General features: G+C 44.0%; 1 protein-coding gene across 1 annotated transcript in view; it reads left to right on the top strand.

Annotated features, from left to right (window-relative positions):
• The window catches only part of PRKG1 (protein kinase cGMP-dependent 1), a 634135-nt gene that overhangs the window by 37961 nt on the left and 578345 nt on the right, over positions 1–17829 (top strand). Inside the window, exon 2 of the mRNA XM_083503064.1 lies at positions 14121–14531. Coding sequence (XP_083359190.1) covers positions 14121–14531 — 411 coding nt within the window. The remainder of the gene's footprint in view (positions 1–14120; positions 14532–17829) is intronic.

Raw genomic sequence — 17829 nt, 5'->3', positions numbered from 1 at the left:
GAGTAATGTTTGAAGGGTTAAGAGAGAGGAATGGTATTCTCAAACTGTAGCTCGCAATAATACTGTGGTTCACTTTAGCTTGGACATTTATTCATTTCTTCCATTAGAAGTCACCTCAGAGCAAAGGAATGGAAGTTCCCCACATGAAGGCCTCTGGGAATATTCCAGCAAACAATCTCCCCGAAACCACAAACACAGGACTATTCCAGGATTAAGAGCATGGCCTTTTCTGACTTTGTGCATCAGGTGGTTTTAAATAACTCGCCCTTTTTAATCTGCTTTCAGTTTTAATAGAATTTAATATCCTTCAAATTTCTAAAAAATAATGTGCTCAATCTCTACACCGTGGTTAACTTGACCTATTAAGATTAGAACTGAACATAAAATACCAAGTACGAAAAGTAAAATTGTCATGGCATTCATGTACTACTTAGAATATACAAGATCACTGTCTGAGGGGCAATTAGGAATGAAATATTATGCCATGTAGGTCCTAAAATAACAACTGGTCTTCTAGTGTTTCTACCAAACTAGGCCAAACGTATGCTGATTTTCAGGAGAGGCAGAAATGAATTCGGTAGCTGGCAAATGCCTTCTGTACCAGCCACACCATTTAAATATGACACAGGTTGGCATGTGAGATAACAGTGACTGATCCTGAAAATTAACAAGGTCTCAGGCCCGAGTGGGTTCACCCCCAGAATATTCCCCCGCCCCCTCATTTTTTTATATTAAAACCACTGACAGAATTATAAACTACCAGAAACCTGCTTTGAAGTAGGGGGCGGTGGAGGAAATAGTTGGCATACTGTGGTATCAATTTATTTATTTTAACCAGGAAATGTGTCTGGCAGCTTATCAGGCCGATGCCAGCGAGATGTGTTGGCAAATGGCAAATCATTTATGCTAACGGCAGGAGGTGTTAAATTTCAGCATTGAGAAACTTCTGCAAAAATTTCCTGCAAGGTGTTCAAAACCTATTTTTGTACAGCACAGGAAAAAAGAGAAATTAAATCCCATTAAGACCTAGCATGATGCAGCATTTCTACCCAAATCTTAAAACAATATATGGCTGTAGTCCTAAACTTGCTTACCTGGAAGGAAGAGCCAAGATAGACAAGTGTAGGTTAAATCAGCAATCTGGTTTCATTTTGACCTAGGAGCAGCTGTGCTGCAGAGGAGTTCTTGGCCCTTTCTCTCTCTCTTCTGCAATATCCTAGGGTTGCATATTTCAAAAAGTAAAAACCAAGACACCCCGGAAGTTGTTTTAGGTCAGGGAAATGGCAGACTGCCTATGACAGGGATGGGGAGCCTGTGGTCCATCAGATGTTGTTCAAGTCCAGTTCCTATCACTCATCTGGTGGACAATCTCATCCTTGAGTTCCACACTGTGGCTCCAGACCAAATCATCTGTCAAGAGAGCTATGACCTGGCCAGGGCCATCATAATTTTTTTTAATGATACCATCATTGTGATATAAATTACTTAGAGGTGTTTATAAAGTTACAACAAAATACAAAGAATACAGAATCACAGAATCAAAAGAGCATTCCATGCTCAAAACGAAGGTTGCATGTTCTCCAAAATAAAATAAATAAATAAATCCAGTAAGTTCCCATAGTTCCTGGGAGAGCAGAGAAAGAGGTATCCCTGCACCCCCTTCCAGCCAGCATGGAAAGAACCATGCACATATCTCTGCACAGCCAGTGGAATGCAAGGGAGGGTGGTGGGGTGGTGGTCCGTCCCGGGTGCCATGTCTGGAGGGGTGACAAGAAGGCATCCCGTGGGCTGTTTGCCCCGCCACCCCTGGATGCGGCGGCGCGAGCAGCCATCGCGCCGCCACAGCCGCATGTGGAGGATCCCACCACCATCCGTACAGCACTCGGGCAGCACCGGCGGCAAACCACTACATACAACACATGCACGGTGTCACACACATACGCTGTACGTAGCGATGCCACACATGCGCCTTACATAGCAATGCATGCATTGTACGTAGTGATACAATGCATGCGCAACCGGGGGTTTGCCCTGCCCTGGGTGTTGGTTAGCCATAATTCGCCCCTGTGCACAGCTGGGCACTGGCAGGTTCATAACTGACATCTTTGTGGTATCAGAGAGTGGTGGACACACCTCTCTACCAGCACATGAAGCCCTTTATCCTCATTTCATTTATGTACTTGTAATAACCAAGTCCAAAGGCTATTGACTTTTAGTCCAAGTCCATCAGTCACAAAGACCTTTTGTACACCCTGACCACAACACATTCAAACTGCAACACATTGACTTGTGGGCCAGGACACAAGCCTGGCCAGGACGTTAAACGTAGCAACTGCAAACACACAGGATTTCATTAACGCATTAGGATTATAGCTTGATTCCATCTGCAGTTATCAAGATCATTATCACTGACCATACTGGCTGGGGTTGATGAGAGCTGGCTTCCCATCCTATCACATCTCTTTACTGTCAAATAACTTCTCTAAACCCATCTTTCCTAATTTGACATAAAACCCTACGCAAACTTAAGTACCAGTGAAAGAAAAGGCACAGTTGTTCTTCCACATTATTTTTTCTCCCCTCTATTTTTGGCCTTCACCTCCACAGAAAATTAGATTGTAAGCTTCTTGGGGCAGGAGACTGTAACTCTGTAGCAATCTGTAACTGTAACAGGCAATGGGTCATATGTAATGAAATAATAATAAATAATAATAGTAGTAATACAGTTCCCCCCCCCATGCAGTGCATCACTTAAAATCATTGCTTGTTCTTCAAATATCCTTTAAAACAGCAGGCAGGCTTAGAAAGCTAAAAACAGCCCAGCCAGGGAACCAGTTTAGACTGCTACAATGTCAAATACCTTTCACCAAGTATCATTTTAGTTTTGTATTCTGGGACCATGGTCATATTTCTTTCCACATCCTTCAGTGCTCCAACAAGGTGCTTTCAGACACGAGAGGGCGCTGTTTTCCTTTTATTTTATTTTTAGTTAGTTTGTTTTTTAAAAGAAAAAAGACCTAACCAAGCCTTCTGTTACTTACAAGTAACATGCAATATAACATTTATTTCCCTTTTAGGGCTGCTATCACTTGGGAAACTTCCCCATTCCATTCTTCCATAAACAGGAGGGAGCTTAATTCTTCAGATGAAATCAACAGGACTTGAGTAACGCTTCATTTCCCCCTGATTTGTGTCCAATAATTTTGTGTTTTCAGAAATCAGTTTAAATATATTTAAGTCTGACCAGGCCAGAAACTTATGAAGAAGCTTATGAAGAAACTATTTTCTGTCATTAGGTAGGCTAATCTAAAATAGTGAGAAAGGCTTCCATCTCATCATTTTAGAACTGATTCTTTTTTTTCCCATGAGAAGATTTTTTTAAAAAAATAAGGATTCCTTAAATAGCAACTTGAACTTTCTTTAAATAAGCCTCCTCCCTCCTCTCTGCTATGTTTTTGGCAATTGCCTGAGAGCAGCCCTTCTCAAGTTACTCAGATCTCCCACCCTCCTTCTCCCTGCAAAAGGATGGAACTACATGCAGAGTCAGCACATGTGTGTTGCCAAATGCACATTTTCTTAAGAGTTTAAGCATAGGGTAAACGCTTGCAGAATAAAATCAAGCAAGGGATACAAATGGTTTAAATTCCACACTGTGTGCCAGTTCTCCACTGCATTGTGGAGCCTGGCAAGGGTGGTGGGCGGGATTCAAAACTTCCCAGGGGGAATTTCAGGGGGAGTATTGGGCATCCCTTTTTCAATTCTCCCCACATTAGTGTTGTGAAACATAAGCCCTTTTCACACATTACTCAAACGTAAGGCATGGCAATGTTTACTTTGGAGAGAGGCCATGCTTTTAGCCCTACCTCTGAAACTGCACCACCTTCCTCAAAAGAGTTGTGCCTTTCTTCTGCACAGCTGGGGGTCCTGACTGCTTGAAGCCTTTACAGGTGAGCAAGACCACCTGCATATAGATTTCTCTACAGACAAATAAGCTCATCAGATGGTTGCTTGTCAGGGGTGCCACTAAAAAGCACAGGCCTGCTCCCGACAATGCCATGCCTTTGTGTAATGTGTGGATAGGGCCATAGAGCTACTGGTAACATCCTTCTACCTATCAAAGTTTATGTAACGTAATTTCTATTTTAGAATCATTTTTCATTTTTGTTAATGACCCAAGTATTCCATCAAAATATTCCATAAAAAGTCATGTCTGCCTTAGCTTTGCACAAAAGTGTTGTGTTTCATCATGGCTCCCCTTCCCCACCCCCCATAGCTAACTCCCTTCCCTACGACCCATGAGAATTGTTCAAGTATGGTATGCATTTGCAGAAGCACTGACTGGATGGAATTCCATTTTCCTTTTCGGATAAGAACACTCCCTAAAGAGCCTTCCCTCTCATCCATTCTCATTGAGCTTGAAGTGCCAGTTTCTACCAACAGCCACACATCTGTGTAAGGCACCATTTGAAACATTTGACAGGAGCAGCTGTAGAATATCTGTTTTCAGTAAAACTCTGTTTTCTGCCTGCCACCATTTCATCTAACTTTTATCTATTTATTTACACCTCACCTTTCCTCTGTCTGTCTGTCTATCTATCTATCTATCTATCTATCTATCTATCTATCTATCATCTATCTATATCTATATCTATCTATCTATCTATCTATCTATCTATCTATCTATCTATCCTTTTTATCCTTCCCACAAATCCCTCAAAGTCAGTTAGGTTGAGAGTACTGATGGAAATAATAATAATAATATTTTTTTATTATTTATACCCCGCCCATCTGGCTGGGTTTCCCCAGTCACTCTGGGCGGCTTCCAAGATTTGTAAGTTTTGATTCACCTTAGTTTCTCACTTTTATAATCTTAAATTCAGTCTTCCAGGTTTCTGCAGCAATTTGCTTTAAAAAAAGAATTCTAATAAAATCCTTCAACATTTCAATGTAAATTTCACCTAATAAAAGCATACTATTGAATAATGTACCCTTTTTTGCAAGCAATTTACATTTTGTATGTTATTTTTACTGGTATATTCACCTTTATGCCCATTTTCCCCAATACATGCATCTTTCAAAATAGGATGAAAAACTGCATCCCAAAATTCAGATAAGTGAATTTTTAAGCTATGTTTCAGTTCTCATGCTGTTTTGGAAATTTGGCTTTAAATGTGAACTGAATCAAATTTCTCTCCCACCCTTTGTTGAGAGAAAGCAATTGACCCAAGGTCATCAAAGAAGCTTCATTACCAAGTGTGGATTTGAATCTAGCTCTTTCAAGAGAAAGTGTGGTACTTTAACCCCACTGGATTGGTAATTGCTTGTAACAGGAAGTTTATATTTCAGGAGGGGAGATTTGCACTAAGAAAATGTAACAGACAGGGCACTATTCAAGTAATGTGTTCCATCCATGCAAGGATATCTGCTTGGCAATGGAACTCCCCCCCCTTCTCTTTTCCCCACATACACCCCATACCCTCCCCAAATCTGTTCCAGAGGGTTGGAGAGAACCTAGAACAGATTTAGGAGGGAGCAGATTGGGTGGCCTGGTGCAGGGTCTGACACACTTGATAGCAATCCTTTGAGCATCTGGGTCCAATCCAGCTGGGAGGAAGTTACGCACAACCTCCATTGCCACATCCAACTTGCTTCCACTGTATCTGGGCAGTCAATTTCAAGGTCACCAATGACTTAAATGGCCTTTATTTTTGAAACTCTTCTCCAAAGCAGAAGCCAACACCACTTATAAGCTGCCTGTAAATTGTCTCCCCAAATAATTCCAGTAACATTGGCAGGAGTGGTTCTCTAGGGGTGCTAAATGTGGGAGAGTGGCAATGTGCTGAAACTGTGGGGCTTATGAAAAATAGATTATGTACGTGACTTATAGGAAATAGTATAATTACAACTGCATGGAATAAGATTCAAGCATCATGCTGGCTGTAAATTGGGATACAAGGTGTTCTAATATGCCTTTATAATTTGCTGTTGAAACCTAATTGGTTTCATTTTAAAACTATCTAACTTTCCACTTAATTACATCATGATAGTTTCTTCAAGAAGTGACATTTTCAGGTTACTGGTTTTTTTTAAAAATATCAAGCAAGGCTTGCTAATTATGTCTCTGATATATCATGTTGGTGCTATTTAGAGCTGTCTCTCTCCTTTTTGGAACAATAGAGAGAGTTGTATTTAATTTTCTTTTTTTAATGTGGAAACATTTAAGACTACTTTGCAAATAGCACCATAAGGCTACTTCTCACAAGGCGGCAGTGGCAGCATGAGCAGGGATTTTAAAGCCTAACGAATTTACAAGGAAAACTCACATATAACTGAATGCCTGTGGGCATTGCTTATTTGATGCTGTGGATGTGTTGATAAAGAGAAAGAAAGATAATGGGGAAATCTTCACACACAAAACTCAGAATGGTCATATCCTAGCTGTATTGTTTTTTATTATATAGCAGTGAAGAAAAAGTCACAGTTGTATGTTTCCAAAGTTCGGTTTACAACCAATATCTTTACCAAAGATACGTTCACACACAATTCAGGGTTTGGAGGCTGCAAACAATAAGTGATGACTTCCATTTGTGGTGTAGCTATCAGAAACCCAAAAGTTTATATAATCAAGCACATCTTTCTCCCAAGCCAGTGCCCTCCAAATGCTTCAGACTACAACTCCAATAAGCCCAGTCAGCATGATGGGAGTTGTAGTCTAAAACAGTTGAAAGTCACCGGGCTGCTTTAGCATCACCTCAGTCACACTATCTTTCAGTGGAAGCTATTCATATGCTCAGCAGCAAATCCATGAATGATAAACACTACCCTACGTGCAAAGTTCTACTATTCAGAAGGAAGCCCCACTGAGTTAAATGAAGCTTACTCCCAGGTAAGTGTGTATAGCATTACAGCCTAGGGACGCAGGTGGCACTGTGGTCTAATCCATTGAGCCTCTTGAGCTTGCTGATCATAAGGTCAGTTCAAATCCGCACAACAGGGTGAGCTACCATTGCTTTGTCCCATCTCCTGCCAACCTAGCAGTTCAAAAGCATACCAGGACGAGTAGATAAATAGGTACTGCTGCGTCAGGAAGGTAAATGGTGTTTCCTTGCGCTGTGGCACTCATCATGGTGTCTCGTTGCACCAGAAGCAGTTTAGTCATGCTGGCCACGTGGCCTGGAAAAGCTGTCTGCAGACAAACACCAGCTCCGTTGGCCTGAAAAGCAAGATGAGTGCCGCACCCCATAGTTGAAGTCAACTGGACTTAACCATCCAGGGGTCCTTTACCTCTACCTTTTGCAGGCTAGGTCTTACCTTTCATGTGTTACATTATCTTACTTGCAGGTAGTGAGGACAGTAGGCATTCAATTACAGTGATGGCTCACAACCATAGATACAGGATGGTAGCCATCCTTTCTCATTAGGTGGGGCTGCCACATTTCTAGGTGAGACTCCATCAGAGATTTCTGTAACTGTCTCAAAGCTCCACAGTCTCTGTATATTTTAGTGTCCATTAGTTGTTAGCAGCAGAAACATGTATGCTGGTAGGGACCATTATTTTTAAGTTCAGAGGCTTTTACATCCACAACAATTTCCTTAAATAAACCAAACCTTATTAAAAGTTCTTTGAAGTTTCCTGAAGTTGCCCCTTTAAGCACTCTGCCATTTCTTTCAGTATAATCAGGATCTCTTTCAGGATCATTTAAGTATAATAAAGGTGGTGATAATGATTTTAAAACATCCACCAGGAAGAGTTTTGGATAGGCAGAGCTTATTGGGTAAGCTGGATAGTATTTAGAGTGCTATTATTTTGGGTGGCACCAAAATGATATTTTTTTGACCCCCCCTTTTTTTCTTAACCAGGAATTTACATGTCATTTGGTTCTGCTGGACCTTTTAGGAATGTTTGATGCTGTTGACCATTGTACACTTCCAGACAGTTTGAAGGGAATGCACCCAGGACAGGGCTGGGGAATCCAAGTGTTGTTAGGCTCCAACTTCCACCAGCTCTGACCATCAGCCATGCTGTCTGGGGCTTATGAGAGTTGTAGTCCAACAAATCTGGAGGGCCACAAGTCCCCCACAACTCCTGCCCTAGGAGGTACTGTGCTATGGTTCTGGCTCTTCAGTGAGTGTCAGAAAGTGATGCTGGAGGACCAATTAAATGCCTTGGTCATTTGTGTATGGCATCACTGTCTTCTTTGGTAGGTTGTTCAATATCTACATACGACTGAACGGGGTTGTCTGGATGTTTAGAGTGTGTTGTAATCAACATGCAGATAGCACAGAGTTTCATTTCTCCTTTCCATCTAATACCAAGTTGTTGATGTTCTGAACTGCTGCCTGCTGATAGCAATAGGCTGGAGTTGAGGGCTAATCAACTGAAGCTTAATCCAGATGAGAGAGCTGTTCCTCATCAGGAAGAAGATAGACTCCAGAATAGAACTTCAAAGTGGGTTTTTTTTTGGGGGGGGGATCAGGTATTGAGTTTGCAGGTTGAAGAATCAGGTATTCAGTTTGTGGATGTTCCTAGATTCATCCTTGAACCTGGATGCCCAGGTGGTGGCAGCTCCTGGAAGTGCCTTTGGCTAGCTTAGCTGATGAACCAGCAGTGCCTTTTCCTAAAGAGGTCTGATTTGACCCTAATTAAATGTGCCTTGCCCTTTAGTTACATCTAGACTAAATTACTGCAACATGTTCTACATGGAACTAACTTTGATGAGTCCTCGGGAAATTATGTTGGTCCATCATGTGGCGGTCAGGATGTTTGTTTGATCACATTTCACTTGTCCTGCAGTAACTGGACTGGTTAACAATTTGTTTTGAGGTTCAGGGTGTTGGTGCTTGCCTTTTAAAGCACTAAATGACTTGGGTCAAGGATACCTGAGGGATTGCCTCCTCCCATGCCAGCCTGCCCATTCATTAAGATCTACAGAGAAGAAATAAGGCCTTCTCAGTACCTGAATGGTTCAATCTTTGATGGCCTTTCACCAGCTTATGAAGAAATCTTTATTCTAGCATGTGTTTAATTTGTTAGGCTGGGTTGATTCTAGTGACAAACTTTGTTTTATGTGACCTGCCTGCCCTTTGCGAATTGCATCTGTCACCTGTGGATGTTATGCGGTGATTTTTATTTTTATATTGTGATTTTAATTGATGTAAGCTACTTTGTGTAATACATGTGAGGTTGCTACAATGATTTTATTATAAAGAAAATAAATATTCCCAAAATGTTTTTACTTTAATGAAAATGTTACAAACTGTGTTGTATACACAGATTGTATACAAGGCAATTGTATGTTGCCTTGTGTTTGTTGGTAGTGAATCGGTAGTCCTAGTAGGGCAGTGCATGCTCTAGCCCCACCTCAACCAGAGCTCTGTGATAAGCTTGTAAAATGCAACTAGAAAAGCAAAGCTTTCCCTTGCTCTGTTCAACATCAGAACCCAGCCAAGCTGCTCATGGGGACCACACAATTCTTCAGCAATGGAGAGTAGCATCTCCCCAATCTTTAGCTCCCAGATGCTGTTGAACTGTAACCACAATACTTCAAGGACCTTCTCTCCCCTTATGAACTTACCCAGACCCTGAGATCATCATCTGAGTCCCTTCTTCATGTGCCTCCTCCATGAGAGGCCCAGAGCGTGGCAACATGAGAATGGACCTTTCCTGCAACGGCTCCCCCTTGTGGAATGTTCTCCCCAGAGGGGCTCACCTGGCTTCTTTGTTTCATATCTTTAGGCACCAGGAAAAAACATTCCTCTTCTCCCAGACCTTTGGCTAAGTAAACAATCTATAGCCTTTTAAACTGGGGCGGTGGGGCGGGAGGGGGTAGTATTTTTTTTGTTACTATGCTATGTATTTTTGTATTTTTATATTGCAAACTGCCCTTTGTTCTTCGGATGAAGGGTGGTATATAAATATATAAATTCAATATAAATAATTAAATAGATTTCATTGGAACTTATGTCTAGGGCATGGGCAGCCAATGTGTTTCACTACAACTACAACTTCCATTAGTCCCAAGTAGCATGCTGGTGGCCAGAGTTAATGGGAGTTATAGTCCTACAACATCTCAAGGGCTACTGGTTTCTCCATCCAGATATGCATCTAACTATTTTGTAGTTATTTTGTAGAATTGTAGAGTGGGAAGGGACCCTGGGGGTCATCTAGTTCCAATCCTTTGCAATGCAGGAATCTCAAGGAAAGCATCCATGACAGATTGCCAAAATCTACATTTGCCCCTCCCTGAAGCAGTGTGTGACACACTGTTCTCATCCACCTCACTTAGTGGTAATAACTCACCTGTCCACAACAGCAAGATCCCCCCACCCCACTGCAGAGATGCTTCAAGCTTTCAGCAAGGCCTTTTTGCAAACCTAGACAGCATCTTAAAAAGCAGAGCCATCACCTTGCCAACAAAGGTCTGTATAGTTAAAGCTATGGTTTTCCCAGTAGTGATGTATGGAAGTGAGAGTTGGTCCATAAAGAAGGCTGATCGCCGAAGAATTGATGCTTTTGAATTATGGTGCTGGAGGAGACTCTTGAGAGTCCCATGGACTGCAAGAAGATCAAACCTATCCATTCTTAAGGAAATCAGCCCTGAGTGCTCACTGGAAGGACAGATTGTGAAGCTGAGGCTCCAATACTTTCAACCACCTCATGAGAAGAGAAGACTCCCTGGAAAAGACCCTGATGTTGGGAAAGCTTGAGGGCAGAAGGAGAAGTAGATGACAGAGGACGAGATGGTTGGACAATGTTCTTGAAACTACCAACATGAATTTGACGAAACTGCAGGAGGCAGTGGAAGACAGGAGTGCCTGGCGTGCTCTGGTCCACGGGGTCACGAAGAGTCGGACACAACTAAACGACAACAACACTAGAGTTAGGAGTAAGAAACCTGTAGCCCTCTAGATATTTTGGGGACTTCCCATCTAGCAAGGGTAATGGCCAGAGAATGAGTAAATTGTAGTCCAACAACCTATGGAGCTACACTAGAGGCTTATCCCCTTAAAAGAACAACAACAACAATTTTTATTTGTACCCTGCCCTCCCTGGCCGGAGCTGGGCTCAGCGCGGCTAACATCATAAAACTAACACAGTATACAAAGAACATAAGAACAGACAATTAATTAATTAAAATACATCTTAAAATGAGTTCAGAGCACATTAAAATCTGGATAGAAGGCAGTCCATGGGTAAAACTGAGAGTAGTTAATATTCTCCAGGGCCAACTGTTACCACTGGTTTTATAAAGCAGGCTAGGAGACCTCTTTAATTCTTGTTCTTATGCAGAAAGAAAAGAATCAGACTGAACCCCGACCAAAGGCCTGGCGGAACAGCTCCATCTTGCAGGCCCTGCGAAAGATGTCAAATTCTGTAGGGCCCTGGTCTCTTGTGAGAGAGCATTCCACCAGGCCCTGGCTCTGGTCGAGGCCAGTCTAATCTCCCTGGGGCCTGGGATCTTCAGGGTGTTATTATTTGCAGACCTTAAGGTCCTCCATGGGGCATACCGTGAGAGGCGGTCCAGTAGGTATGAGGGTTCTGGGCGATATAGGGATTTAAAGGTTAAAACCAGCACCTTAAACCTGATCCTGTACTCCACCAGGAGCCAGTGCAGCTGGTAAAGCACCGGATGAATGTGCTCCCATGGCGAGGACCCCGTGAGGAGATTTGCTGTGGCATTCTGCACCCGCTGGAGTTTCTGGGTCAGTTTCAAGGGCAGCCCCACGTAGATGAAAGATGTGCAGCTGGAACATCCCTGAAAAAGAAAGGCTTGTCTGCAGCTATGGCCCTTTTAGGATTTCCGCCTGGTGCTGCAATCGTTTCCAGACTTTCTCGAGGAAAGCCCCATTGAACCCAGTAGGTGTACTTGAGAACATTGCCTTTCAGCACCAACCTCTAGCCATTGAAATCAGTGGGACTTATTTTTTTGTTATTATGGAAGGGTTACACTGCACAATTTGAGAGCAGTATCTTCACATATATGTTATTGTGAAGATTATATACTCTAAATGCATAGGCACTCACCAAAGCAGCACTTGGGGTACTCGAAATGGGAGCAAGAGAACTCTGCCCTGGAATTCTGAGAGGCCCCAGTAAGGAAGGAATAAAAAGATTATTAAGAGTACTATGGTGTAATAGCAGGCCATGAGCTGACATGTCTTCACTTCAAATCTCACATCAAGTGACCCTTCTGTGGTCAAAAGGGTAGGAAGCAGAGGTCAGCAATAAACTAGCAAGTTTTAATGCCCAAGGAAAGTCAGCTGTGTTATTCACAAATGGCATCAGGAGTGAGCACCGAAGTTGCCAAATTTATTTGATTATGAAACTCAAGGTAGTCTGTGAATAAATATTGGAAGGATTTCTCCATACTGCATGAAAGTACAGCAAAATGGTGCATGAGATTTAATATAAGTAAGTGTATAGTCATACACATTGGGGTGAAAAGGAAAACCCACAACAAAACCAAAAATCTATATACGCACACTGATGGGGTCTGATTAGTCTACGACTACCCAAGAAAGATTAGTAGTGAATAGGTCACTGAAAATGTCAACTCAGTGCGTAGCAGCAGAGAAAAAGGCAAATTCTATGTCAGGAATTATAGAAAAGAGGTCAAAAAGAAAACTGCCATTGTCACAATGCCCTTATGCAAATCTGTGCTCCAGCCATATTTGGAATTTTCTTGCACTGTTCTGATCACACCATCATTAAAAAGAAAAAAGAATACTGCAGTACTGGAAAGATATAGAACAAAAACAAGCCAGCTGATAAGAAATGTTATCCATACAGGAAAAGGCTACACTTTTGGAATTGTTTAATTTAGAAGGGAAGGGGAGATGTGACAGAAGTTTATACTGTAAAATTATGAATGAAATGAGAGATTTCTCTGCTCCTCTTTTAATATTAGAACTTGGGGTCATCTAAACAATTTAATTGGGAAAAGTTTCAGAAAAAGAAGGCGCCTACTTTTCAAACTATGCAGAGTTAACTTGTGGAATTAGTTGCCACAGGATGCGGTGATGGGTTTGTTAGGTCTGTGCTATAGGTCTATTACCCCCCCCCCATCAGCTGTAATAGCCGAACTTCCATATTCAGAGAAAAGTATATCTCTGAATAGCAAACACCGGGAACAAACGTGCAGATGCCAATTTCCTTCATGATCTGCTCCTTAGCTTTTTGGAGGCGCTTGGCCGCAGCTTTTGGAGCCCTCCTCACATTCCCCCTATGTGTCCTATTAAGCGAGCCACCAGTGCCTTTGGTTCCCAATTATAACAAGCCGGTTAGTAACACTGACCCACTTTACAAGGCTGTTGTTAGGATTCTCGAGGAGAAAAACGCACCAGGAGTGCTTGGAGCCCTTGACACACGCCTGGCCAAATGCTAAGTACCATTATGAAGGAACCAATTTGTGGAGGTTATTTTGAGGGGAGGGGAGGGATCAATAATTTATGAAGGACATCTAATTTTACAACCCCGGACCCGAAGCTTTGGTTACAGGGAGCTGTGTCACCCTTCAGGCTGCATAGTAATAATGGTTGCTATTTTAAGGACTGCATCTCTCTCTCTCCATCAACTTTCTTCCTCTCTCTGTTGTCTGTACCACTTAACACAGAAGATGTGGTGTGTGTGTGTGTGTGTGTGTGTGTGTGTGTGTGTGTGAGAGAGAGAGAGAGAGAGAGAGAGAGATGGAGGAAGGGACAGCTCTTGTCCTGATGAGAGAGCTTAGGAGTTTGGTGGGGCTGCTGTTGGCTATTCGCATGCCTCTTCTTTCCATCCTCCTCCTCCTCCTCCTCTTCCTCCTCCCCGAGTGAATCCGGTAGGTATGAAGGGCGGCGGCGGCGGCAGCAGGAGGGTAGCTCTAATTGCTTTCTCAATGAAAGATAATCACCCGGTCCCGAGGGACGCTTCCAGATTAGCACTCAACATCCAGTGATCTCAGCCCTCTCTCATCCTGCTGCCTCCATTTACAGCCCATTCAGCAGTAAGTGGATCGAAGAAAGCCGCTCACCACCACCCATTAGTGACAGCAGATCTCTCCCCACTGCTTTGGACTGACTTTCCCCCCCTTCTTCTTCACTCCCTCTCTTTCCCCTTTCCTCTCTCTCCCTCTCTTACTTAGAGGCTCCATTCACTCCGCGCTCGCCTGGGTCGCTGCTGCTGCTGCTGCTTTTGCTGCTGCTGCTCCTTCGCTCCCCCGCTCGCTTCCTTACGGGATACCAAAAAGAAGGGGGGAAAAGTTGCAGCGGAGCGAGGGCTTTCGAAACATGAGCGAGCTGGAAGGGGACTTTGCCAAGCTCTTGCTGCTGAAGGATGAGCGGATTAAAGAGCTGGAGAAGCGCTTGTCCGAGAAGGACGAGGAGATCCAGGAGCTGAGGAGGAAGCTGCACAAGTGTCAGTCCGTGCTGCCCGCGCCCACCACCCACATCGGACCCCGCACCACCCGGGCGCAAGGCATCTCTGCCGAGCCCCAGACCTATCGCTCCTTCCACGATCTCCGGCAGGCGTTTCGCAAATTCACCAAATCCGAAAGGTAGGGACGGTGGACGACGAAAACGGAGAGGGGTGTGTGTGTGTGTTTGGGGAGGGGGGGTCGCGCGTGAGCGCGTGCAGATACGTGTGTCACATCTTACACCCTTGTCTCCTCCAGCCCCAAAGTCTCCTTAAAGCTGGATGGCTACAGCCAAGTGAGGGGCGGAGTTGGGGTGTGTGCAAACCCCCTCCTCGCTCTCTGCTGCCTTTTCTCCTTGGCGGGGCTGCAGCTTCTCTCCCTCCCCCCCCCCCCCAATCAGCCCCGCTTCCCAAGGTTAGGGGGACAAGTTTCCCAAGGGTGAAGAAAGCGGTGGAGCTTTCTTGCCCTGCCCATCACGTGCTGCCTTAGAGCGGTGCAGAAGAGTCCAATAAAATAAAAAATAAAAAATAAACCCGGGCTGACAGCAAACCCTCTCGGGCATCTGAATAGTGCGCTCTCAAAGCGTGTCAAAGTTCCTCCAGGAGTTCTTGGGGATATTTTGGAAGAGTCCTCACCCACCCATCCCGTGCCCCCTCCCCTCCTCTGCTTCTCTTCTTTGCAAGCCCATCGCCTACCGAGATGAAGAGCCTCTTTTGCTCCCCATCATTTGGCAGTTGGGCTGCCCTTCTATTTTTGTTGAGCATGCCTGGATGGCCGGGCATGCGCAGTCGCGACGGTCGAAGCCGCTTGCCCTTTCCTCCCTTTGCCCTTAGAATTGGCTGCTCTCACAACGCGGGGTGGGGGGAGGCGGAGGAGGTGTAGAGTGGGCAATCTAGAGATGTTTGGGAAATAAAAGGGGAGGGGAGAGGAAGAAATCTGGAGGGGAGGTCCTGGTGGAGAGAAGCCCAAATCCCTCCCTTTTCCTTCACCCCTTCCTTTCTCCCCCCTCTCCCGGCGCTCCAAAATAATCCCGCCTCCTCTAGCCCGTCCCTTCCTAGTCTGGTTTATGCTGCTGCTTTTTTGCGAAAGAAAAAGTAAAGAAAAAGAGATCGTGACACCAGAGGAGCCCCATCGATCGGCCCCAGCATTAAACCCCCTGTGGACATTAGCGAGAGGAAGTACAGAGCGCATTATGAGCTTTTAAGCCGCTGGAAGTGCAGAGCTCAAAATGCATGTTGCAGGATATTGAATATCCCATTAAACGGCGTCTCTCCTTCTCCCTCTCTCACCCCACCCCGACTCTTTTCCTTTCATCATCATCATCTGTTACTCTCCTGCCTAGTTTGAATGATCATACCTTGGAGGGAGGGGAAGGATCTTAGTGAGAAAGGAGAGGTACCAGGCACGTGCTGGACACGTGTTTGTGTGTTTGTGTGTAAACTTAGAACTCGAGGGGGGCAAAGTTTTGTCTGGTAGGGATGGGCCGGTTTGAGTTAGAGACTTGGTTTTCGTGCTGATGAGGATTTCAGAGTTTGTATGCAATAGAATCAGTTATAGAGTTGGAAGGGACCCCGGGCAACACAGGAATTTCAACAAAAACATCCATGACAGATGGCCATCCAACCTCTGTTTAAAAACCTTTGAGGAAGGAGAGTCCACTACCTCTCCCACTGTCAGAAAGTTCTTCCTGATGTCCAGCTGGAATCTCCTCTCTCGCCACCTTTACTGCTGTGCCCATATCAGTGGCGTAGCGTGGGTTGTCAGCACCCGGGGCAAGGCAAGTAATTTGCGCCCCCTAACCAGTGGATTTGCGCCCCTAACCCCCAGATGTCGCGCCCGGTGCGGCCGGCCCCCCTGCACCCCCCACGCTACGCCACTGGCCCATATTTCTCGACTCTTTTAAACTGGCCCTCAAATCTCTCTGAGACCCTTTTGCATTGTTTCTTGTGTAGAAATGTTAACCTGAGGTAGGCTCCCAGAGCAATGAAGGTGAGCAGGAGAGGTCATTGGAGTGGCCACTGTTCCAAGTCTTGGGATCTGGGAAGCACAATTACCTTCCAACTCCAATAGGAAACGTAAAAGATTCCTTCTTTATAGTGCTACAATAAACTTATCTGCTCAGAATGGGCATGGTTCGTTTTCTCCTTTTGCATGGATGAAGACAGATTTAAAACCTTCCTGCATCTTCATTCACTTTAATTTACGTTTAACTGTAAGCTTCTCGGTGCAGGGACCTAACCACTTATATGGGTCTACAGTACAATGCACCTTGTTGACACTATAAAAACAATGAACAATAAGAAAAAGTGTCATTAATAAGGATTTTTTTTTAAAAAAAGTAGTTAATGAATCATGAGTTTTAATTTATTTGCCCTTGAACAAAACAATAGCTCTAAAGGGGGGGGGGGCTATAAACAATTTTTTTAGATGATTTACACGCACTGCAGCAGGCACTATCTGCTAGAAGAAGCAGTCCTTCCTGTGTGTGTGGAAAATGCCTCTTCTGTGATAGTGCTTTATCTTCATTCAAGTAATAAAAAGGTAAAGGTAAAGGACCCCTGACAGTTAAGTCCAGTCGCAGATGACTCTGGGGCTGTGGTGGCCAGCACAACTATGCTGTTTCTGGTGAAACCAGAGCAGTGCACAGAAACGCCGTTTACCTTCCCGCCGGAGCAGTACCTATTTATCTACTCACACTTTGATGTGCTTTCGAACTGCTAGGTGGGCAGGAGCAGGGACCGAGCAACGGGAGCTCACCCCGTTGCAGGGATTTGAACCGCTGATCTTCCGATCAGCAAGCCTAAGAGGCTCAGTGGTTTACACCACAGCGCCACCCGTGTCCCCCATTCAAGTAATACAGATGTAATAATAATAATAATAATAATAATAATAATTAATAGATAAAAGTAATACATAAAGTTAATTCTATAATAATAAAGGAATATAAATTGCATGTTTTATTTATAAACACTGCTTGGTTACTTGAGGGGATCTTTTTTTAAATATATGAGAATGTTTTTAGTCAATTACATAAACACTGCTGACTCTTGTGACATCTGTACGTTGGCTGCAGGCCTAACCATGCTTGGAAAAATGTTCCACTGAATTCAAGGGAACTTGCTCCCAGGTAGCCTAAACCTTATAATAAGTTGTCTAGAACGGGGAATCAGCAAATGTGAAATAATTCTTACTGCTCTTAAATCTAGGAGAGGGAGTCTGGATGGGGGGGGGGGGGAGAAGATGAGGTTGTCTGAATGAGGAACAGTAAAGATTTGTTTCTGTTGAGAAAGAAGTTGCTGGAGTGACAAAATTACACAGCGGTCCAAGTGGTCTCTGTAAAACTGTGTTAGACACATCCCATACAAAAAAGCCAGAAGGGTGTGATTAAAAATTGGCTTCCTCACAGTGTCAACTGTGGCTTGAATGTGTGTGAGTGTGT

The sequence above is a fragment of the Podarcis liolepis genome, assembly GCF_965112155.1.
Source record: "Podarcis liolepis genome assembly, chromosome: 5".
Classification (NCBI taxonomy): Eukaryota; Metazoa; Chordata; class Lepidosauria; order Squamata; family Lacertidae; genus Podarcis; species Podarcis liolepis.
Note: the sequence above shows the minus strand (reverse complement) of the source record. Positions and strands in the feature narration are given on the sequence as shown.